The 23,543-nt window shown below is 42.2% G+C and overlaps 1 protein-coding gene across 5 annotated transcripts in view; it reads left to right on the top strand.

Annotated features, from left to right (window-relative positions):
• Positions 1 to 23,543, top strand: part of RNGTT (RNA guanylyltransferase and 5'-phosphatase) — a 433,610-nt gene that overhangs the window by 271,096 nt on the left and 138,971 nt on the right. For 4 of the 5 annotated variants that reach the window (XM_075923870.2, XM_075923868.2, XM_075923867.2 and 1 more), the window contains one exon: positions 12,616 to 12,684. The exons of the other annotated variant lie outside the window; for it this stretch is intronic. In XM_075923870.2, the coding sequence (XP_075779985.1) occupies positions 12,616 to 12,684 (69 nt within the window). The remainder of the gene's footprint in view (positions 1 to 12,615; positions 12,685 to 23,543) is intronic. 5 annotated transcript variants of the gene reach the window in all.

Genomic DNA, 23,543 nt, shown 5'->3' with positions numbered 1-23,543 from the left:
TACCTCTAATATTTTGAAGAAATGGTCCTCTCCCCCACAGGATTCCTTATGAAGTGAAGAAAAAAATGAGGAATTTGAACTTGGCTCTGTAATAATACCTAAGGGTTGATACGTACAACATTGGCACGAGCTTGGGTTAAAACTGAATTATTAGCCTACAGCAGTTTTGAAATTGAGTGGGAAAGTCACAGATCCCTATTTGTCTCATAAAATGAATGTAAAATAAATTTTCTATATGATAAACTCTTTGCAGTCATAGCAATCATTGGTACTTACTGGGAAACAATTATTTTATTTGCAACAGAACTTTAAACAAAATAGCTAATAGTTATGAGACTGTTACATGATGTAACTTAACACCTTATTCATAAAATCTTGGTTATGGTGCTTTAATTAAATTATTGTATAGAAAAACCTCTAAGTACAAATAAGTTAATAAATACTTTATATCCAGCAGATTTTTTTGTAGAAATCTACAGTTTCATAATGTGTGTGTATATATATTTTTAAATGTGCAAGGAAGAGACAGGAAAGGAATTTGAGCATGGACCGGAACTTTCAAACTCCTTTATATTTCTGTCATATAAAATCACCTCTGAAAATCCCCAAGAGTTGGGTGTCTTAGCTCAGAGCTACCAAACCACTGACAGAATTGTCTTGATTTGGAATGCTTTCGCCTGCAAAACATCCTGTAGGAGAGTAAAGAGAATCTGTGTGTGTCTTTCTCTGTCATTGTCATCAAATTGATTTTTTTTTTAAATTCCAATGAAGAAATAGGGGCCCAGGAACCCGATGATTCACATTCTTGCTGTTCAGGAAACTTTGTCCCACTGGCTTAGAGAAATTTTCATCAAAATCAGGCCATAACATTTACTTTTACAAACTGATTAAATAATTTTGCTGCGGATCACAATATTTAAGAAAAATCTTTTTTTTAACAAGTTTTCTTGTCTCATGACTATGCTAGGAAGGATGTATTTTTATTGGTAAGCATTGGTAAACTTCAGTTCCACTGTACACAAAAAAATTTAAAAAATTCTTTGGTCATCTAAATTTATGGATAGGCTAAGTAAAACTTTTTTTTGCTAGATGCAGTGATTTAACTACTTGAATTACTGTTGTTACAAATGGACTAGTCAATTAATAGAAAAAAAGAGGTATGATTTGTTGGAGTAAAGATTTTTACATGTGATAACAGTTTGTTCTGACAGTTTATAAAGTTTTAATTATTTGTCTCTCATTGTTTGCCATTATAGTATTGTTTGATTCACTCCCATAATTTTCAGCAACAGTGGAAAATATACTGTAAATCAATACATAGAAAAAATGCTTAAATAAACATAGATGATATCTGTTGATATTATAAAAAAATTAAAATCAAATTCTGCCAAGTCTACACATGACTCATATATTTTAAACAGTTACAGAGTTGTTTTCAGCAAACCAAAAGCAGTTTTTTCATATTGGCTGGAACAATTATTTTCATTCATGAACTGCTTTATAAAATAAGAATAATAAAAAGGATTAAAATAGTAAATCATATGAAGGAAATATGTCCTTTTTTAGCTTTCAGTCTAGAGCAGAAAACTACCTGAAATAATTCACAGGTGGAAATTCATACCAGTAAACTACTAAGAATAGCCTACCAGCAAAACTGGGTTGTGTGCATCATTTATCTTTTTTGCACGAAGCATCATTGAAATGCATTGCATTTTTTTGTTCCCTGGCAGTCATCCCAGTTAAGCAGGTGTGCCATTTATCATGGTGCCGATTAAATAGATTATACTGTTCAAGTTAATTAGAAATGTTAACATGTTTGGTAAATTAAACAGGAAGATAGGAGGCTTATTTAAAGATGAATCTTGCGTATCTACAATTAGAAGGCTATACAACTAAAAAGTAATATTAAAATTTTGATAGTGAAAAAATATTTTATATAAGCTCACTCATCATCCAAGCACTCCTTTTTTGTTCATGCTGCTGTTTTTTAGAATCTTGCTAAACATAACAGCAAATGTTTTAGACACTTTTTTATATTCTTCAGTATACAAGCAGTCTCAGCATTCTTCAGTATACAAGCAGTCTCAGCATAACACAAAATCCTCATGGCAAGATCCTATTAACCCAGCACCACTAAGATTACTTTATTAAACAAACTTTAATCCTTTTATCTATTAATTTGTTTTCTTTGGATTGGTTAATCAGCATAATGTGGAAGGTATTTTCTATCATAGTAATAGTAGACAAGATAATTGGCCTGTTGCTCCTTTTCATCATACCTTAGCTTCCCAAATTGTACTAAGAGATAAAATAACTCACTAAGGAGTCTGCTGCTTCCATAAATCACAGAACAAGTGGTTCATCAGTTGTACGTCTCTACAGATAGAACAAGTGAGAGAAAAATTAGCAAGTATAGTAAGAAGGGAAGACGTTATTTTTGTATCAGCAGAGACCATGAGGGTTTTAAAAGCTTCAGAGGGGTAACCAAGTTAGTCTGTAACAGAAAAAACTTTAAAAAAACCCCAATAAATAGTCTAGCAGCACATTAAATACTAACAAAACATGTAGAAGGTGGTATGAGCTTTCATGGGCAAAACCCACTTCTTCGGATGACTGGAGCATTAGAAGTCCAGATTCAAGAATAAATGGGGTGGGGGTGGGGAGGAAAAATAGAGAAAAGGAGAGGGGAAAAAGAGAGAGACAGTGAGTTGAATCATCTACTCAGTCTCTCCCTTCCCCTGCCCTCCTTTTCTCCCCCCAACCCCCTCTCTTATTTATTCTTCGATCTGGACTTCTAATGCTGTAGTCATCCAGAGAAGTGGGTTTTGCCCACGAAAGCTCATGAACCTTCTACATGTTTTGTTAGTCTTTAACATGCTGCTAGACTATTTGTTGTTTTTTAAGGTTTTTAAAGATGACCTTTGGAAGGGAGGAAGGAAATCTTTTTTTGTCCTTCTTGATGTCATATTGTTCTCAAAGGTCTCTCTTTCAAAATCAGCTTCTTTTACATAGGAATATTATACTGAAATATTCTGGCAACTGTGAAGTTTGAGAAATTATGACATAATTTTAATGTGGGATTGTCTTCAATCCTTAAAATATTTGTTTTTGGCATGCCACTTTGGGAGGTGTGGAGGAGGCCGAATCCTCTTATAACTGGGATAATGCTTGCTCTTCTTTCCCTTCCCTATGAGAGAGTGAAAGAAAAGTATACGGTTTGCATCACTTACAAAACCTCCCCTTCCCCAGCCAGAAGTGCACTTTCCTCTTGCTTTCTCATAGTGAGGAGAAAGGAAAGAAGAGCGAACAGCATTCTGCTATGAGTGGCTTCAGAACCCTTATTCCTGCCCTCCCAAAATGGCATCCATGTTTTTGACCCCCATTTAAATTCAGTTCCTAATGAACACTAGAAAGATAGAGCATGCAAGTGTATCCTTTCATGGATTGAGAACTGGTTAAAAGACAGGAAACAAAGGGTAGGAATAAATGGTAAATTTTCAGAATGGAGAGGGGTAACTAGTTCTGTTCCCCAAGGTTCAGTCCTAGGACCAGTCCCATTCAACTTATTCATAAATTATCTGGAGAAAGGGGTAAATAGTGAGTTGGCAAAGTTTGTAGATGATACTAAACTGCTCAAGATAGTTAAGACCAAAGGAGAATTTCAAAAAGATCTCACAAAACTAAGTGATTGGGCAACAAAATGGCAAATGAAATTTAATGTGGATAAATGTAAAGTAATATACATTGCAAAAAATTACCCCAACTATACATACAATAAGATGGGGGCTAATATAGCTACAACTAATAAGGAAAGAAATCTTGGAGTCACCATGGATAGTTCTCTGAAGACATCCACGCACTGTGCAGCGGTATTCAAAAAAGCAATCAGGATGTTATGAATCATTAAAAAAGGGACAGAGAATAAGACGGAGAATATATTATTGCCCTTATATAAATCTATGGTCCACCCACATCTTGAATACTGCATCCAGATGTGGTGGTCTCATCTCAAAAAAGATATAGTGGCATTAGAAAAGGTTCAGAGAAGGGCAACTAAAATGATTAGGGGTTTGGAATGGGTCTCATATGAGGAGAGATTAAGGAGATGAGGACTTTTCAGCATGGAAAGAGGAGACTAAGGGGGGATATGATAGAGGCATATAAAATCGTGAGTGGTATAGAGAAAGAATAAGGAAAAGTTGTTTTCTTTTTTTCATAATATAAGTAGTAGTGGCCACCAAATGAAATTAATGAGCAGCAGGTTTAAAATAAATAAAAGGAAGTTCTTCTTCACACAGCACACAGTCAGCCTGTGGAACTCCTTGCCTGAGGAGGTTGTGAAGGTTAGGACTATAATTGAGTTTAAAAGAGAACTAGATAAATTCATGGCAGTTAAGTCCATTAATGGCTATTAGCCAATATGGTTAAGGTATGGTGTCTCCAGCTTCTGTTTGTCAGAGGGTGGAGATGGATGGCAGGAGAGAGATCACTTGATCATTACCTATTCGTTTCACTCCCTCTGGGGCACGTGGTATTGGCCACTGTCAGTAGACAGGATACTGGGCTGGATGGACCTTTGGTCTGACCCAGTATGGCCATTCTTATGTTCTTATAGTCTAGAAGTATATTAGAAGCAAGAGGAAAACCAAGGACAGCGTAGGCCCATTGCTCAGTGACAATAACAGGAAACTAAGAAATAGCAGAGGTGCTTAATAACTTTTGTTTCAGTTTTTGTTAAGAAGATGGATGCTGACAGGATGCCTAACATAGTGAATGCTAGTGGAAATGGAGTAGGTTTAGAAGTTAAAATAAAATAAGTTAAAAATTACTTAGAAAAGTTAGATATTTGTAAGTCACCAGGGCCTGATGAAACGCCTCCTAAAATACTCAAGGAGCTGATAGAGGAGGTATGTGAGCCTTTAGCTATCATCTTTGAAAAATCATGGAAGTCAGGAGAGATTCCAGAAGACTGGAAAAGGGCAAATATACTGTCCACCTATAAAAAGGGAAATAGGAACAACCCAGGATACTACAGACCAGTCAGTTTAACTTCTGTGCCAGGGAAGATAATGGAGCAAATAATTAATGAATCCATCTGGAAGATAAGGTGATAGGTGACAGCCAGCATGGATTTATAAAGAACAAATCATGTCAAACCAATGTCTTATGGATAAGAGAGGAAGTGGTGGATGTGGTATACTTAGACTTTAGAAAGGCATTTGACACGGACTTGCATGATCTTTTTTTTTTAATCAATAAACTAGGGAAGTACAACCCAGATGAGGCTACTATAAGATGAGTGCATAAATGGCTAGATAACTGTTCTCAGAGAGTAGTTATTAACAGTTCACAGTCATGCTCAATGCATCTGAGGATACTGAGGGAGTTGGCAAATGTCATTGAGGAGCTTTTGGCCATTATCTTTGAAAAGTCGTGGAGATCGGAAGAAATCCCAGATGATTGGAAAAAGGCAAATGTAGTGCCCATCTTCAAAAAAGGGAAGAAGGACGATCCAGAGAACTACAGGCCAGTCAGTCTTACCTCAGTTCCTGGAAAAATCATGGAAGGGATCCTTAAGGAATCCATTTTGAGGCACTTGGAAGAGAGGAAAGTGATTAGGAATAGTCAGCATGGATTCACAAAGGGAAAGTCATGCCTGACCAATCTGATTAGCTTCTATGGTGAGGTAACTGGCTCTGTGGACATGGGAAAGTCAGTGGATGTTATATACCTTGACTTTAGCAAGGCTTTTGATACGGTCTCCCACAATATTCTTGCTAGCAAGTTAAGGGAATGTGGATTGGATAAATGGACAATGAGATGGATAGAAAGATGACTAGAAGGCCGGGCCCAGCAGGTAGTGATCAACGGCTCGATGTCAGGATGGCGGTCGGTTTCTAGCGAAGTGCCCCAAGGTTCAGTTCTAGGACCGGTTTTGTTCAATATCTTTATTGATGACCTGGATGAGGGGATGGATTGCATCCTCAGCACGTTTGCAGATGACACTAAGCTAGGGGGAGAGGTAGATATGCTTGAGGGCAGAGATAGGGTCCAGAGTGACTTAAACAAATTGGAGGATTGGGCCACAAGAAATCTGAGATTCAACAAGGACAAGTGCAGAGTCCTGCACTTGGGACGGAAGAATCCCAAGCATTGTTACAGGCTGGGGACCAACCAGCTAAGTAGTAGTTCTGCAGAAAAGGACCTGGGGGTTACAGTGGATGAAAAGCTGGATATGAGTCAACAGTGTGCCCTTGTAGCAAAGAAGGCTAATGGCATATTAGGCTCCATTAAGAGGAGCATTGATATCTCTGGATCTGCTGGCATTATTCCCCTTTATTCGGCTCTGGTGAGGCCACATGTGGAGTATTGTGTTTAGTTCTGGGCCCCCCCACTACAAAAAGGATGTGGACACATTGGAAAGGGTCCAGCGGAGGACAACCAAAATGATAAGGGGGCTTGAGCATGTGACTTATGAGGAGAGACTGGGAGTTGGGTCTGTTTAGTCTGCAGAAGCGAAGAGTGAGGGGGGATTTGATAGCAGCCTTCAACTTCCTGAAGGGAGGTTCCAAAGAGGATGGAGAGAGGCTGTTCTCTGTAGTGACAGATGGCAGAACAAGGAGCAATGGTCTCAAGTTGTGGTGGGAGAAGTCCAGGTTGGATATTAGGAAAAACTATTTCACAAGGAGGGTAGTGAAGCACTGGAATGGGTTACCTAGGAAAGTAGTGGAGTCTCCATCCCTAGAGGTGTTTGTCTCGGCTTGACAAAGCCCTGGACGGATTGATTTAGTTGGGATTGGTCCTGCCTAGAGCAGGGGGCTGAACTTGATGACCTTCTGAGGTCTCTTCCAGCTCTATGATTCTATGCTGGAAGAGCATAACAGGTGGGGTTCCACAAGGGTCTGTTTTGGGACCGGTTCTGTTCAATATCTTCATCAATGATTTAGATGATGGCATAGAGAGTACGATTATCAAGTTTGCAGATGATACCAAGCTGGGAGGGATTGCAATTACTTTAGAGAATAGGGTCATAAATGATCTGGACAAACTGGAGAAATGGTCTGAGGTAAATCAGGTGAAGTTTAATAAGGACAAATGCAAAGTACTCCACTTAGGAAAAATCAGTTTCACACACACAGAATGGGAAATGATTGTCTAGGAAGGAGTACTGCTGAAAGGGATTTAGGGGTCATAGTGAATGACAAGTTAAACATGAGTCCAACAGTGTGACACTGTTGCAAAAAAAACAAGAATGATTCTGGGATACATTAATAAGAGTGTTTTAAGCAAGATATGATAAGTCATTCTTCCGCTTTACTCTGTGCTCATTAGGCCTCCATTGGAATATTGTGTCCAGTTCTTGGCACCAGATTTCAAGAAAAATGTGGAGAAATTGGAGAAGGTCCAGAGAAGAGCCACAAAAATTATTAAAGATCTTTAAAACATGAGCTATGAGGAAAGACTGAAAGAATAGAGCTTGTTTAGTTTAAAAAAGAGAAGATTGAGGGGGGACATGATAGGGTGTTACAAGGAGAAGGGAGAAAAATTGTTCTCTTTGGCTTGTGATGATAGGACAGGAAGCCATGGGCTTCAATTGCAGCAAGGGAGGTATAGGTTGGACATTAGGAAAAATTTCCTGCCTGTCAGGGTGGCTAAACACTGGAATAAATTGCCTAGGAAGGTTGTGGAATCTCCATCACTGGAGATATTCAAGAGCAGGTGAGACAGACATCCATCAGGGTTTATCTGGAAGGTGTGTGGTCCTGCCATGAGGGCAGGGGACTGGAATCGATGACCTCTGGAGGTCCCTTGCAGTTCTAGTGTTCTATGATTCTGTGATTCTATGATAAAAGTTGCTTTCTGGTTTTTTTTAAACATAGGATAAGAAAGTGACCGGGGGAGGGGTTTTGGCAAATGTGGCGAGCAGTAGGTGAAGCCCCCTAGAATTTAGTAAATAAAGTATTCCAGATTGTTAATGTTTTTTTCCTAAATACTGGGTTTTCATTTGCTTATCAACCTTTGAAGATTAAAAAAACTCAATCATTTGAATAGCTGCTAGTCACGAGTTCATTGCAAATTTCAGACACTTGAAATGTATGATTATCTGAGTACATGCTAGAACTTCAGATTCTAAATGTGAATGTTGCAACACTGAAAATGAACAATTCAGTGGGTCATTTTCCACTCAATATCCAATAGGAGACTTAAAATTATGTTCTTTATCACATTTAAGAACTGTTAGTTTAAAATATGTTTTTAATAAAATTATTTCTAAAAACTGAATAATGAAAGCAATAATGAATTAATTCTTCATAAAAGGCATATAAATGTTTCAACTGCTATATTGGTGTTTAAAATGTGATGTGTGTCTGGCAAAAAAGTAAATCACCACATACGGTTATTACATGCAGACAGCCACAAGTTGAAATAAAAATTTATATTCTGATTATTTATGTCATGGTGAGCTACAATTAGACACAAATCTTTGTTACTGTTAACAAGAATTCCTTTCTCAGAGCTGTATTCTGATACTCTTACTCACCTTAAGTAGTAGTTTAGGGTATGTCTACACTACAAAGTTAATTCCAACTAACAGTCGTTAGTTCGAATTAACTTTAATAGCGTCTATACATACAAACTGCTAGTTCGAATTTAAATCGAACTAATGGAGTGCTTCATTTGAACTAGGTAAACCTCATTCTGTGAGGACTAACGCCTAGTTCAAATTAAGTAGTTCGAATTAAGGGCTGTGTAGCCACTTAATTCGAACTAGCTGGAGGCTAGCCCTTCCCAGGTTCCCCCTGGTGCCCACTGTGGGCCAAACCAGGAATACTCCTCTCCTTTCCCCCAGCCCCCGGGGCCCTTAAAGGGGTAGACTCTGGCCAGATGGCACTTGCCAGAGACAGCCCTGCCAGCAGTCTGCCCCTGACCAAGTGGCCCCACGATGAGCCAGGGAGCCAGTGACAGCCAGCTGTCCCCCACCCAGTCCCCTAGCACCCAAGGGCCAGCCAGGGGCCGTAGATGGCGTGTGCCCTCCTGGACTAGTGCGGAGGTCATGGACCTCATTGAGGTTTGGGGGCAGGCCCCCAACCTCCATGATCTCCGCACTAGGTGGAGGAACGCGGCCATCATGGCCCAAAAGGGAGGAGGTGCGCCTGAAAGTGAAACAGATGCGGCAGGCATACGCCAGGGCCACCAGGGGTGGCGCCGCAGCAGGGGCTGCCACCTGTCCCTACATCCCCACCCTCAACCGACTCTTGGGGGGCGGGGCGGTCCGGGCCAGCCCGGGAGGCAGCGAGCCGGGACTTGGAGGGCCCTGACCCGGGTGCAGCAGAGGGGCTACTGCAAGCAGTTTCAGCACCAGATTCGGCAGGGTCATCCGAGGAGGCCATACTGGGTAAGTGCCAGCACTGTCCCCTGCCCGGGGGGGAGGGAACCCAGGGACCACGTGTGGGCCATGCCTCCCATGGATCATGCAGCCACCTGTGCACGTGCCATGCCACTCTTGGGCAGGTGGCTCCAGCTGCGTGACACCCAGGGGCCGTGGTCCAGTAGACATATGCGTGTGTGAAGAGACCTGACATGTTCCCGATCCTAGGGCGGGACCCAGCAGGATGCTCTCCCTTCACACGCCCCCTCTACTCAGAGGCAGGGGACATCTCACCCCCACCCCCACCCCTGGCCACACTATACATGGCACAGGGACATGGGTGCGGTCTTGGGGCAGCTCCCAGTCCCGAGGAGAGCCAGACATCCTGACCATGGCCTCTGTACAAGCACAACCGCTCTGATGGTGCAGGGCACGGTCGCCGTCATGTCGTGGGGGGGCCTAGCATCATCCACTGTGTCCCTAGGGAGAACTGATCACTTCTCTTCTTTCTCTACAGCTGCACCAGCTGCTCGTGCAGGGCGCACCACCCTGCCCGGGACATGCTCCCACACCCGCGGCCTGCTCTGGACCACCACCATGGAGCAGGAGTACTGGGACCAGCACCTGGGGTCCCTGCGAGCCCTGCACCGCACCGTGGAGGCCTGGATGCGGACAGACCTGCAGCTCCGCTCCGACCGAGCCAGAAACGCAAACCTGCAGGCCCTGCTGCAGAGCATGGTGCCCCGTACCTATCCTGCACCTGCTGCCCCCCCCCAACAACTGTCTCTCCTCCCACTCCCGCCCCCTCCCACTTCTTCCTCCTCAACCCCCACACTCTCCTTCTCAATGTCCACACCCAACACCTCAACCTCCACACTCTCCACCCCATTCCCCCGGGGACGCTGAGGCCCCCTCCCTCGCCTTGCTTGGAGGCGTTTGGCCCAGCGAGACCCCCACTCCTGATCCTTGAGTTTCCCCTTCCCCTCCTTCCCCTTGCTTCACCCTTCCAGCTCCCTCCTCCCAGGTTTCCCCCTCCCCTCCCCCAACCTCTCTCCTGCCCTCTCCCGCCTCCTTCCCCCTGTCTCCCCACAGTTTCATTCCCCCTCCCCGGTTGTGTTGAATAAAGAGGGTTGTTATTTTTGAAAATACGTGTCTTTTATTTGTCATCAGGAAGGGGGGGCTAGGGAAGTGGAAGGAGGAGAGGGAAGAATGGGGCACAAGCCCCCCGGTGGGGCAGACGAGAGAGACTGTTAGCACTCCTCAGGGTGGAAGCTCTCCCACATGGCCCCCTGGATCCTGACATCCCCTCGATGGTCCTCCCGGATGGCAGCCTGCAGAGACTGCAGCCAGGCTGCTGGCAACGTGTCCACGAGATGCAGCAGAGTCTCCAGGGGTAGGTCTGGTTCCATGTTGCAGAGTGCCGTGGTGCCCCGAGTGAGGGCAAGCAGAGCACTCCAAGACACAAATGCTTTGCTGTCCCTCAGCAAGGTAGATCAGCAAGCGGGGAACCCTGAGAACTGTCTGTGTGGGGTGGGGGCTCGGGTCCCTTTAAGCACAGCCCTTGGCTAGCCTGAGGCTGCAGCTCCACACACTAAGTCCTAACCTGATGCCCTGCTGACACTGGTTCCGGCCAGCCTTTACTTCGGTTCAGGGTCCACTCAATGTGGACAAAACGCTAATTCGAATTAGTTTTTAGGTCTAGATGCATTCATTCGAATTAGCTTAGTTCGAATTAACTAATTCAAATTAAGTTAGTTCGAATTAGTGCTGTAGTGTAGACATACCCTTAGTTACTGAGTAGTGCCAGTCATTTAAAGGCAGCCATTGCAAGAGAAGCACTATTGGACCAAAATTTTCGGAGTTTCTTAAATTAGTCACACTTGCCATGTCTGTTTTTGCTGTGCTATCTGATCTTGAGATAATTTGACTGATCTATTAATTTATTTTTCAAACATTACTGATGGAGCCGACAGCATAGGATATTTGTAGAGAATTAAAGCTTATAATTAAATAATAAGTACCTATATAACTGGCCTGATTTTTCACAATTTATAGTGACTCTCCACTTCCGATAAGTCATTTGTTCCCAGAGACTTCATACAGTAAAACCTGTGTTATCTGGCACGCTCAGAGATTAGGGTGTTCCGGTTATCTAAAAATTCCAGTTATCTGAGGGTCCCATCAACCTGGGAAAAAACAATGGACAATAATAGTAAATCTCAAGTTTTTAATATTGGTAGTTTTGTAGTGTGAGGCATTTGGTCTCACATTTCTATTTTGAGTTAAAGATGATTAGTATTTCTTAAATAAAAAAATTAAGCCAATCATGGTAAACCAAGCCAGGCCTGTGCGCCTGAAGATGTGACAATATTGTGGCTGGGGGCAATGCTGGATAACAAAGTTTTCTGGTTAACAGCGTGCCGGATTACAAAGGTTTCACTGTATTTAGTTAGATATTGAGATTATGCCATTACTTGATTTAAATACTGACCCCTTCATTTGTCTTGATAAATATTTCTCTTAACTGGATAAATCTTGATGTTCAACTCAACAGAAGTCAGAATCTGCTTGATGCACATTACAGAACCTCTCTTAATTCAGATGGTGACTTTAGTTAGTGCAGTAGTATTTACTGGGTAAGTTAAGGATTCTGCTTTATAAAAACTTTGCGTATAATCATTGTAAGATTTGTTTTATTTTCAAACGTAATGTCTCTATATATAAAAAAGTTTTTCCTGCTGTGCAACAGAATGACGTCAGAAAGGGGGGTTAGTGGCGTAGCAAGCATGGAGCACAGCCCTCTAATAATCTTTAAAAGAGCAGTACTTCATATATTTAAAATAGCAACTTTACTAATTGCATTTTTGTGGAAATCTGACTTTTCCCATCCTTGAGCAGCTTTTGTGTTACCAGTATTCTTTTGCAGTATATAGAATCATCATATTTTCCAACCCTAATGTTTTTCTAACCCTAATGTTTTTCTCAAACTGGAACTATCTTGAAGCAGCCCTGCTACTTTTATCTGAGTATTATTTATAAATATGTTATTTTAATTCTACCATGTCTGGTTTTTCATTGTATTTTTTATATTGGCCAGATTCAGTACCCAAGGTTTAAATGCTATTCTATTTATTAAAAAAATAGGTTACTGGAAAAACTGTGAAACTTGTATCAATGTGGAATCTTTCAGCTGAAAACTCTCTTCTACATTGGAAAGATTATTTTTGTTTTCATCTGTTTTACAGCTTCTTGAAGGAAATTTTGCCAGAGAAGTCAGTCATGAAGTTGATGGACTGATTTTTCAGCCAACAGGTGTAAGTTACAATGGTTAATTTTTATTCACTTAATACATTTTAAGTATGAGATTGAAATCTTCCAGTTACATTCCTTCGCTTTTGCTAATGAAATTTGTTTTGCTATCTGCTACTAATGAACATTTTTCAACATCAGCAAAGTCTTTGCTTTGGTGGAATTACTGTATATAAGTGCTTAATTTGTAAGGACATGCCAGGGCTGCACCCTAGTATCTGTAGGCTTGATAGTTCATAATCTCATTACCTCTGGGGTTCCTACGTCAGTTATGGAAGCAGGGTTGGATATAGGGTAGGGCGAGCGGGGCGGCCGCCCCGGGCCCCGCGCTTCAAGAAGCCCCACGCATGCAGTGTGGCAAAGGGGGGGCCCATGAAATTACGCTGCTCTGGGCCCCCCGAAATGGTCATCTGCCCCTGTATGGAAGTAAAATTTCTTTTGCCCTGGCACCTTTTACATTATAAATTAAGCACTGCTGAAGATTCCTTATTTCTGTGTCTTCTGGTTCTTAATAAAACTACTATTACGGAATTGATTGGAGTCTGTTTGGGATCATTAACAGGAGTTTAGTTAAATGAGGAGGTTGCTATGTGCCATTTCACTTTAACAGTTTGGTACAAAGACCGAAGTAATAAATAGGTAAGCGGTTCCTGCTCATTCAGTTCCTGTTTTTTTTGGAGCCTATGGATTATTGAAGCATTGATCTACATTCAGGCACTAAAACCATAGTTTTAATAGACCAGATTAAGTAGCAGTTATTATTCAGTGACTTCTTACAGCTGCTTTTATTTGTCATTTGTGCAAACTAGACTACAAAGTGTGAAATTTTTCTGTATTAGTAGAAAAAAGGAATGCTTATGTAAGAACAAAGGCTGACTACTCAAGGTAGTTGGCTTCCTCAGGGAAATTTTACTGTGTTAAAATATGGATTGACTTTTTAAATATTTTGCATAATATGGTATGTGTGTGAATACTCTCTAAGAACAAAGTGTAAAGATTGGGTGCATCAAAAAACTGCCTAATAGAAATACAGGTGAATCTATGAGATAACTATCCTTAACAACAAGCAAATAAATACTAATGGCTAGTGCTTAGACTGGAAAAGGGAAGTAATGGCATACTTCCCACACCCGCCTACGAGGACTGCAGCTGGCTTACTAATCTACTATATATTTGAGAGGGTTTGTGTGTCTCTCTCTCTCTCTGTCCATCTATGGAACCGTTTGTTCAAGAATGCCTCCTAAATGTTAAGAGCTAGGACCACCAAATTTGGTATGCAGCTTCCTCTTATAACTTAAAGCAAGGTCAAGGGTTGGTTATACCAGGCCAATGGGAGGTGTGTGGAATGTGATTTGTTTTTCATCAAATGGGAAGGGAGGACTGTGATTGCCAGGACATTTATACTTCAGAATGACCACAGAGGAACAGCAAGCAAGCACATCTCCACCATCCTCACAGCCCTGGGCTAGTCCAGGGGTAGGCAGCACAAACCCCACCATCCTAGGCCAGCCCTGGGAAGCAAGGCCACTGGCTTGCCGGGCAGAACAGACCCTGCCACCCTGAGCAGGTCACAGGGAGCAGAGCTGCTGGCAGGCCAGCCAGGGTGGCCCCTGCCACCTCGGGCCAGCTCCCGGATCGATTGCTGGACACCCCCATCTCCTGCTCTGACTCCTAACTCCTAATCCCCCCCTTGAGTCCACCTACATCTCCCAAACCACTTACATTGGTTTGCACCCCACAACCTTGTCCTGACTCCAGCACCCCACGCACCTCCAGCCTCCTGTCCTGAAGTATCTGAGCAATGCCAGGTAAATCTTCTAGTTTTCCATACAATGTAAGTTCATAGAAATGATTTGATGAAATGCTAGTATGTTTTCTTAAGTATTAAAATAAATCACTTTTGAAAGCAACTACATAACAATTTTTGAATATGATCTCTTTCCATTTTGGTAAACAGTGTCTTTCCATCCAGCCACAAGGCAAAGAGAACTGTTTATCTTATTTGTAAGCATTAGTGTTGATGTCAGACCAGCTCTAGAATTAGGACTAACCTGTGCTATTCTCTCCCATTTCTGCAGCAGCTAAACACAAACAAGTGACTGACTTGGCCTTTTTTGTTTCTTTGTGGCAGAATTGTAAATTTTTTAAGTCTACTAAACTGAAACTTTAGAACAAAATTCACCACAAAATATTATTAAAATGTACAATAATGGCAAAAACGGATATTGAATTGAAGAGTTTGTTCAGATTACATTAACTTTATCAAAAGTCTCAGATGGGTAGCTGTATTACTTTGTAACTTTAATAACGAATAGTCCTGTGGCGCCTTAGAGGCTAACAAATTATATATAGTATCATGAGCTTTCATGGGCAAAACCTACTTTTTCAGATGAGTTTGAGTGGAGAAAAAAATGGAGACCCTCAGAATATGTAAAAGAAAAAGTAGGGAGAGGGAAAAGGAAAAAAAGCCCTGTTAATTATAGTGCCTGTGTTAATGAGGCTAATTGAAATCTAGTACATTGGTGAGGCATGATTTTTCTTTACAAAAACCATGTTAACCCTTTTGCAACCAATTATGTTATCTTTCAGTCACTTGGTACAGAAGCTGATTTAAAGGATAAGTTACAAACCACAAATAGCAAGTCTGCATTTTCACATTTGAGTTCTTTTAGAACTCTTATGAAAATGCTATCTGTTTCTGGTAACATTACTATTTAGTTTGTCAATTTGTTCCAAAATCTCTTTGTGGCAACATGGGCTCACTTTGTTGAAGCATATCCATCTTCTAGTGTACTGTAATCCCCAGGTCTGTGTCTTTTAGAACTGCTGCTTAGCCCAGCAGTCCAAAGCCTGTAGCAATGTATGGGATTCTTCCATCCTAAGTGCAGGACTCTGCACTTGTCCTTGTTGAACCGAATGAGATTTCTTTTGGTCCAAGCCTGCAATTTGTCTAGATCACTTTGGATGCTGCCCCAAACCTCCATCATATCTACCACTCCCCTCAGCTTTGTGGGATCTGTGAACTCGTGTGTAGGCCATCCCATCATCCTGATCATTAACAAAGATGTTAAACAAAACAAGCCCCATGAGGCACTCTGCTTGATTATGGCTGCCAACTAGACATCAAGTTGTTGATTCATTACCCATTAAGTGCAACAATCTGCCCAGCTTTCTGTCCATTTTATAGTCCATTTGATCCATCCCATAGTTTAACTTGTTGTCAAGAAAGCAAAAAAGATTTGCTAAAGACAAAGCATATTACTTCCACTGCTTTCCTCATATCCATAGAACCCTTTATCTTATTATAGAAGGCAATTAGGTTCATCAGACATGACTAGCCTTTGGTGAATCCATGTTAACTGTTCCTGATCCCCTTCCTCTCCTCCAAGTGTTTCAAAATGGATTCCTTGGGGACCTACTCCATGATTTTTCCAGGGACTAAGTTTCCCCAATCTGTAGTTCCCCAGTTCTCCTTCCCATTTTTAAAGATGGCACTACATTTGCCTTTTTCCAATTGTCCAGGACCTTCCCCAACTGCCATGAGTTTTCAAAGATAATGGCTGATGGCTCTGCACTAATGGCTCTGCAAATCACATCAGCCAACTCTTGTGGCACCATTGGATGCATTAGATTTGGCCTCATGGACTTGTGTATGTCCAGATTTTCTAAACAGTTCTTAGCCTGTTCTTTCACCACTGAGGACTGCTCACCTGCTTTCCATACTGTTCTGCCCAGAGCAGTAAAATAAGCATTGAGTACTTCACCTTTTTCTACATCATCTGTCAGTAAGTTGCCTTCTCCCTTCAGTAAGTGTCCCCCATTCCCTAAGCACCTTGTTGCTAAATATTTGTAGAAACTCTTCTCTTTATCCTTCACATTCCTCTCTAGCTGCGTCTCCAGTGGTGCTTGACCTTCCTGATTACATCCCTGAAAGCTCAAGCAATGTTTTTTTATATTCCTTGCTAGACATCTTTCCACATTCCTCCTACTTGTAAGCTTCCTTTTTGTATTTAAACTCATCACAAATGTATGTTAAGCCAAGTTGCTTGCCTGCTGTATTTGCTATTCCTTCTTCACATGGGATGGCTTATTTCTGCACCATTAATAAGGCTTCTTTAAAATACAGCCAGCTTTCCATCCCTTTCTCCCTCTTATTAACCTCCAGGGGATCCTGCCTATCCAATATCTGAGGGAGTCAGTGTCTGCTTTTCTGAAATCCAGGGTCCATATTCTGCTGCTCTCCTTTCTTCCTTTTCTCTGTATCCTGAACTCAACCATTTCATGATCATTGCTGCCATGGTTGCTCCCTATTACTACTTCCTCTATCAATTCTTCCACATTTGTGAGTAGTAGGTCAAAAGGAGCATGACTCTCTGGATGGTTCCTCCAGCACTTACAACAGAAACTTTTCCTCAACACTGTCCAAAAATGTCCTGGGTTGCCTATGCACTGCTATATCACACTCCCAGCAGATGTCAGGGTGACTGAAGTCCCCCATGAGAATCAGGGCTTGTGATCTAGAAAACTGTTAGTTCTTCAAAGAATGCCTCATTTACCTCATCCTCCTGGTCTGGTGATCTGTAGCAGATGCCCATCTTGACATCACTCCTATTGTTCTCGCCTCTAATCGTAACCCAAAGGCTCTCAACAGATTTTCTCCAGTTTCATGGTGGAGCTCTGAGCAAATGTTCAGCTCTCTTACATACAGTGCAACTCCTCCACTTTTACTCCCCCACCTGTCCTTCCTGAACAATTTATATCCTTTCATATCTTAGTTCCTCGATTGTGCCAGGAATTCGAATTCTTCTTGTTTGTTTCCCATGTTACCTAGGGGCAAGAGCAACTAAGAAAATAGAGATTAAAAAGTGACCCCTTATATCAGGGGAGGTCCCTGTTGCAGGAAAAGGGGCCTGTATCCTCTGAATCTATCACTGGTTGGAGTAATCCTTCAGTGCACTCTTTCAGTGTGATGTATAAATAAAGAGGGAGACACTAAAATAAGATAACAGATGTATTAGGGAATTAAATTACAATAACTGGGAAAAATGGGGATTTCATATTAGAACTAAAACAATAACACAAATGATGGTAAACAGCCTTATTCAACTGTGACTAAATAACAGTATATACCTGTAGGGATTTCATCAGGGAGGCATGAAGCCTGGGCCCAAATGTTCCCGTTGGTCAGAAGGAAAAGAAGAGAAGACAGGAAAGTAAACCCCTGTTACATGCAGAGCTGCTGGTGGTATTAGGCTGGATGTTGCTGTACTGCTGAGGCCTGGGACTTACAACCCTTGAGCTAATTGAAAGCTCTCAGGGAGGAGCTCCAGAGAGATCCCAGCGAAGAACTTCTGTGATGGTGGATCACTGATCATTGATGGTAACTCTTCTCCCTTCCTCATCATAGCTGTGGTCTGATGCTGACAGGAGCATAGATGGAAGAAACCACCCCCTCAGCAGCTGCACAGGGCCTTAAATCGCTTCTGTGGCATGCAACATCTGATGACATGTTCTGAAAATCAGTCCTGGCTGGTAAGAGCCAGCACAGTTCAGAATCTCCAGCTGCTGACAGGCATTCTGATCAAAATGGAGTCCTTGGGTCAAAAGTTCACTGCCTTCATTTTGAATAGTTTTAACTGAACTGTTTTAGTCCCAACACCCAGGTTTCTTGCATTTGTGTACAGGAACCTAAGATAACTAGCTCATTGCCCTACTTTCTCAGTAAGCCCTTCTCTCAGAGGTCATCCCTGCCCCCATTAATACACAGCTCATTCCTTGTTCATCAGCCAATATCCCTCTCAAACTCCCATTTTGCTAGCTCATGCACTAGTTCTGGGATTGATTCTGGGGTAATTTGGTGGTGTGCAGTTGGTTGGGTTTTTGTTTGTGTTTTTTTGGCCAAAATTGTTCTTGTTAGTTCCTGTTCACTTGGGGAAGAGTTCTTTCTATTGAAAGGTAATTGATGGGTTCTTTATTAGATACTAGGGATGTAATCTTATGAATGTGTATACACTGCTACTAGTTTCAGGAAACACTGATGTTAATGTTGAGAATAGAGAAGGGGCAGAACCGGAGAGTGGGCAAGAGAATAGAGCTGGGTGGAGAAAGATATTCTGTTTAAAATTTGGTTCAGTTCTGATTCTGAATGGAAACCAAAACATTTGAAATACTGTATGAAAAGGAATGAAGTACCAGCTCTGGGGAAGACCTCCAAATAGGCTTTTTGGAGAGCCAGCCGTAGGCAGTCTACCTGTCTGATTGAAATCAGTCTCTGCAAAATGATTTAATTTCAATGAATTGTCAAATTCAGATGGAAAAACTTTTTTTTCTGACCACCTTTAGGATATCAATTCTGCATGGTAAAGTCTGTTTTCTTTCTGTAGGTAATTCATTTCTCTCTAAGCACCAGTGTATTAACTATATACAGTAGACTTCCGATAATCTGGCACCTTTGGGACCCAGGTGGTGCCGGATTATCAGAAATGCTGGACTATCAGGAGGTACTCTGGCAGGGGCGGGTCTTGTCGGAGGGGAACAGTGCCACAAGGGCCGAACCCTCCGCCATTTTAGAAGAAGGCAAAGCCTGCGAGCCGCGGAAGCAGAGAGGAGGAGAGAGGCAGGCAGCCGCTTCAAGAAGTTCTAGTCAATTACACTGCTGCTGCTGCATCAACAGGCTCTCAAACTACCTTTCCCCTCTACTGCCTGGGGCCGCGGCGGGGGGGGGGGGGGGGGGGGCGCGGCTAAACCCTCCCTCCTGTTGCAGGGAGGCAAAGCCTGCAAGGGGCAGAACCGGAGAGTGGGCAAGAGGCAGGCAGCCCCGTTCGGGAAGTTCTAGTTAATTTCACTGCCCCAGGCTAGATCCACAGGCGACAGGCTTTCAATCTACCTTTTCTCTCTACTGCCTGGAGGGGGGGGGGGGGCAGGGGAAGGTAGGAGTCGGCAGGGGAGGGGGTGTGCCAAATCCTCCCTCCCTGCTGCAGGGAGGCAAAGCCTGCAAGCTGTAGAACCAGAGAGGGAGGGAGAGGCAGGCAGCTGTTTCAAGATGTTCTAGTCAATTACACTGCCCAGGCAACAGGCTCGCAATCTACCTTTCCTCTCTACTGCCTAAGGCGGAGGGGGGGTGGGAACGGGTAGATCCGCAGGTGACAGGCTGCTGCTGAAACTCACAAGAGATCATCTCCCCTCCCTTGTGAGGTTAGATCATATTTATTAAGGTCAACACTAATCTCATCTCTCTTTCTCTGCTTGAAAGCAATAGCAAATAATCTTTTCACAGCCTTTTTTCCTTGGTTATCCTGCAGACACCATACCAGGGCAAGCATGCATCCCATTCAGCTGCAAAGGTTTACAGTAATCGTAGCAAACACCTCACTTCTTATGCAGTGTGTGGTATGTCAAGAGCCAAGCTAGGATCCACCATAGCGAGAAAGAATGTGAGGAGACCATGAACACAGACATATATGAAACACTTGAGTGAAGCAATCAGCAGATACTAGCAGCAGTCAGTCCTGTTGACACAGTGGAACTCTGGTTCTGTGCCATGAGATGAGCACCAGACAAGCGCAAATTGATGTGGCCACATAGTTTTGCACCTATGGAGTGATCAGCTGTAGCTGCAAAACTTTCTCACAGTGGAGAAGCGAGTGACAGTAACCCTGTGGAAGCAACAGTAACCCTGTGGAAGCTTGCAATTCCAGACAACTACTGGTCAGTTGGGAATCAATTTACATTGGGGGGCTGCTGTGATCAGAGTAGCAATGGCAACCCTTGTGCTATGAAAGTTAGTGACTGTGGGAAATGTACAGGATATAGCAAAGGGCTTTGCCGTGATGGGTTTCCCTAACTGTATTGGGGCAATAGGGAATTTGCATTCCATCTGTCTTGCCATCTGACCACCTTGCCAAAGAGCCTATAAACTGTGAGGGTACTTCTTACTGGTGTTGCAGGCCCTGGTGGACTACAAGGGCTGTTTCAACGACATCAGCATAGGATGGTCTGAAAAAGTGCATGACACATGTTTTCAGAAACTCCTGTCGCTTCAGAAAGATGCAAGATAGAACTTTCTTCCCAGACCAGAAAATTAACATTAGAGACATTGAAATGCCAATAATGGTCTTTGGAGGCCACCGACAGAGCCTGTCTTAGGGGTGGGCTGCTATTGCATTTCGGCCTGACCTCCCAAATCCTCCCCCCGGGTTTCCCTGGTTAGTCCCCGATGCTTTTCCTTTTCCTTTTTTTCTTTATTTCTTTTGAAACTGAGTGGTCACCCAGGGCTCCCAATTGGTTAGTACCAGCCCTGCACGGAATCCCGGGGTTCCGCAGAACACCATTTGGGGAACACTGACCTAGACACTAATTATGAGTAGCACAGCCAGACACCAGCACGATAAGGAAAGCACACTGAGGGGAGTAGACAACAGGCTCACTGTTATCGAAAAAAGTGATGGGCAAATTTTACAGGAGATAAATTGTAGAATGCAGAATGTAATCTCTTAGCATAAAAGAACATCTGTTTAAAACAATACTTGTGTTATGTACAAGGCCAAAATTATGATTTTAAAGACCCACTATGCATCAGGTACACCATAGAGATCTTAAGGGAGCAGCTGAACTCCGTTTGGTGGCAGGCATGGTAAAGAACAGGTTGGGGCTCAATCTTTTGATTCCACCTGGGAAACAAATGTGACATGGTGCCCACAAATAGCAGTTCCCTCAGCTAGGCAAGCATCTGCATTTGCAACTTTCCTTTCAGGGTAGGGCCTCACATGGATACTGATAAGTCTTTGGATGGTAAGGGGTCTGGGTATGGTGACATGGCAGGGATTCACGAGGGCACTGAGGCAGAGCAGGCTCCCACATGGTGATTGTGTGTTTGGCAGCCCCTTCCTCCCCCCCCATTTGCTGGGAGAATGCCACTTTCTATTCCCATAGGACTCTGCAAGCAGGAGAGGATCCAGGCATGGCAGCAGGCAAGATTGAATTTACTGTTTCTCCTCACGAAAAGGAGGAGTATTGAAATCAACTTTTAACAGCCCTTAAAGTTAGTGTAACAGGGTTGGTGATGTGGATTCATTTTTATAAAATCAACCTAATGAAGCTTAAATTCACCCTAAACTCCTAGATTAGCCCAAGCCTAAGATAAGAAAGCATTTTATCTCGTACAGTAAACTGGCTCCATTGTCCAAAATAAGCTCTCAAAATGTCCTTGAATCCTTTCAGCCTCACAACTTTTTTCTCTATGCAGCACCAACAAGAGAAAAAATCATTTGAAAGAAAATAAATAAGCAATTAATATTTTCATTTCAAGGTAACATTTCATGTGTTTAATACAAAAAATTGATCCACCCTCGTGACAATATCACTGGTCACCTGGAATACTTGATTACCTATTAATTGTTGGCACTATAATGATCAGATTTTCATCATCTTTTATTATAAAAACTTCATCTCAAATCACAAAAGGCTGCCATTGCGTGAAATGGCTACAAAAGGTCATGTTTTGTGTCATCAAACAATGCCAATTTCACGTCAACCACTTCATAAGAACTCATTGCTAGTTTCAGTGTTTGGCTCAATATGTCTTTTGAAAACTGCTTTGGTAGTTGGATAACATTTGCCAACAACTTAAATCCTGTAAGTCTGAAACTATGCTATCACAGTCTACTGTACTGAGTATGTGTGTGGGGAGGGAGAGTTGCACTATTATTTCTTCTATTACAGAGCACTGATAGTGCCAAGTGGTTTACAGACATAAATAGACACAGTCCCTGCACTGAAAGTGAGGGAAAGGGGACTATCAAATATTTAAACTTTTATATACATTATTTTCTATACAAATATGCTTTGTTTTGTCATTTCCCAGTAGTCCCTGCACCTATTCCTTATTATTTCCAGCTGGCTTCATATGGACTTCACAAGCAGAAATTATTTGTGAAGGGAGGAGAGCATTTCCCCACATGAAGAATAGTTGTGACTAAATCTGTTACTAGACAAAATGGCATCTGCTGTGCCAACATGTATCTTTCACATTGCTGTGGGCACTGCAACTGACCTTTATAACAGTATTTTCTGGTCATGAATGACTATCTATCTTTCTCATTTTCTAGAGCAGGTTTCCCAGCAATTCTATTCTCAAATTGCTAATTGTCTCTCAATTGGACAATCCAATAATATACTTTATGGATAGTCAAAAATTATTTTAATAAGGCACAGTGTACCTTAAGGATTTTTTTATGACTATTCAGGCCATAACTTAGATGGGATTTTAGGATTGTCTTTGCCATTTTGAGGGGATTATTTTATCATACCTCTTCAGATTTTGGTTTTGATTTTTAATCAAGGTTCATGTTTTGCCCACCAAAAGCTAGGGACCAGATTCTGTAGTTAGGCACTAAAATACATGCAGTTTGATTGTTCAGGTGTGGCGAACACGTGTAACTCCCTTTGACGTCATTGAACACAGAGGATGTTTGCCATCTCAGAAAATCACATCACTTTTATTTAGATTCTCCCTGCCTAAATTTTCTACAGGTTCATTTTCTGCTATCATTCTTGCTACTGTTACATTTTGAAGTGCAAATGTATGTGCTGTTTACCCAACTTGAACTTCTTGTTTAACCTGATTTCCTACATCTGCCTGCAGAGATGTCACTGCTGTTCAGTTCCCTAATAAATGTGTCAATTCTACTACATCTGTTCTTCACTTATGGTGTAAGCTATTTAAAGTTCATCATTTCTAGGGCACTGAATTCCCTTTGCTTGTTTGTCACCTACTCATGGCAAATCCCCAAATTTGGTCTAGAACTTTGATATTCAGTTTAGTCATCCTCTGCAACTGTTGTCTGACGTGGGATTGCTGACAGCC

Source organism: Pelodiscus sinensis, chromosome 3, assembly GCF_052426305.1.
Source record: "Pelodiscus sinensis isolate ZL-2025 chromosome 3, ASM5242630v1, whole genome shotgun sequence".
Classification (NCBI taxonomy): Eukaryota; Metazoa; Chordata; order Testudines; family Trionychidae; genus Pelodiscus; species Pelodiscus sinensis.
The sequence above is the reverse complement of the archived record's forward strand: the minus strand, read 5'-3'. Positions and strand labels throughout refer to the sequence as shown.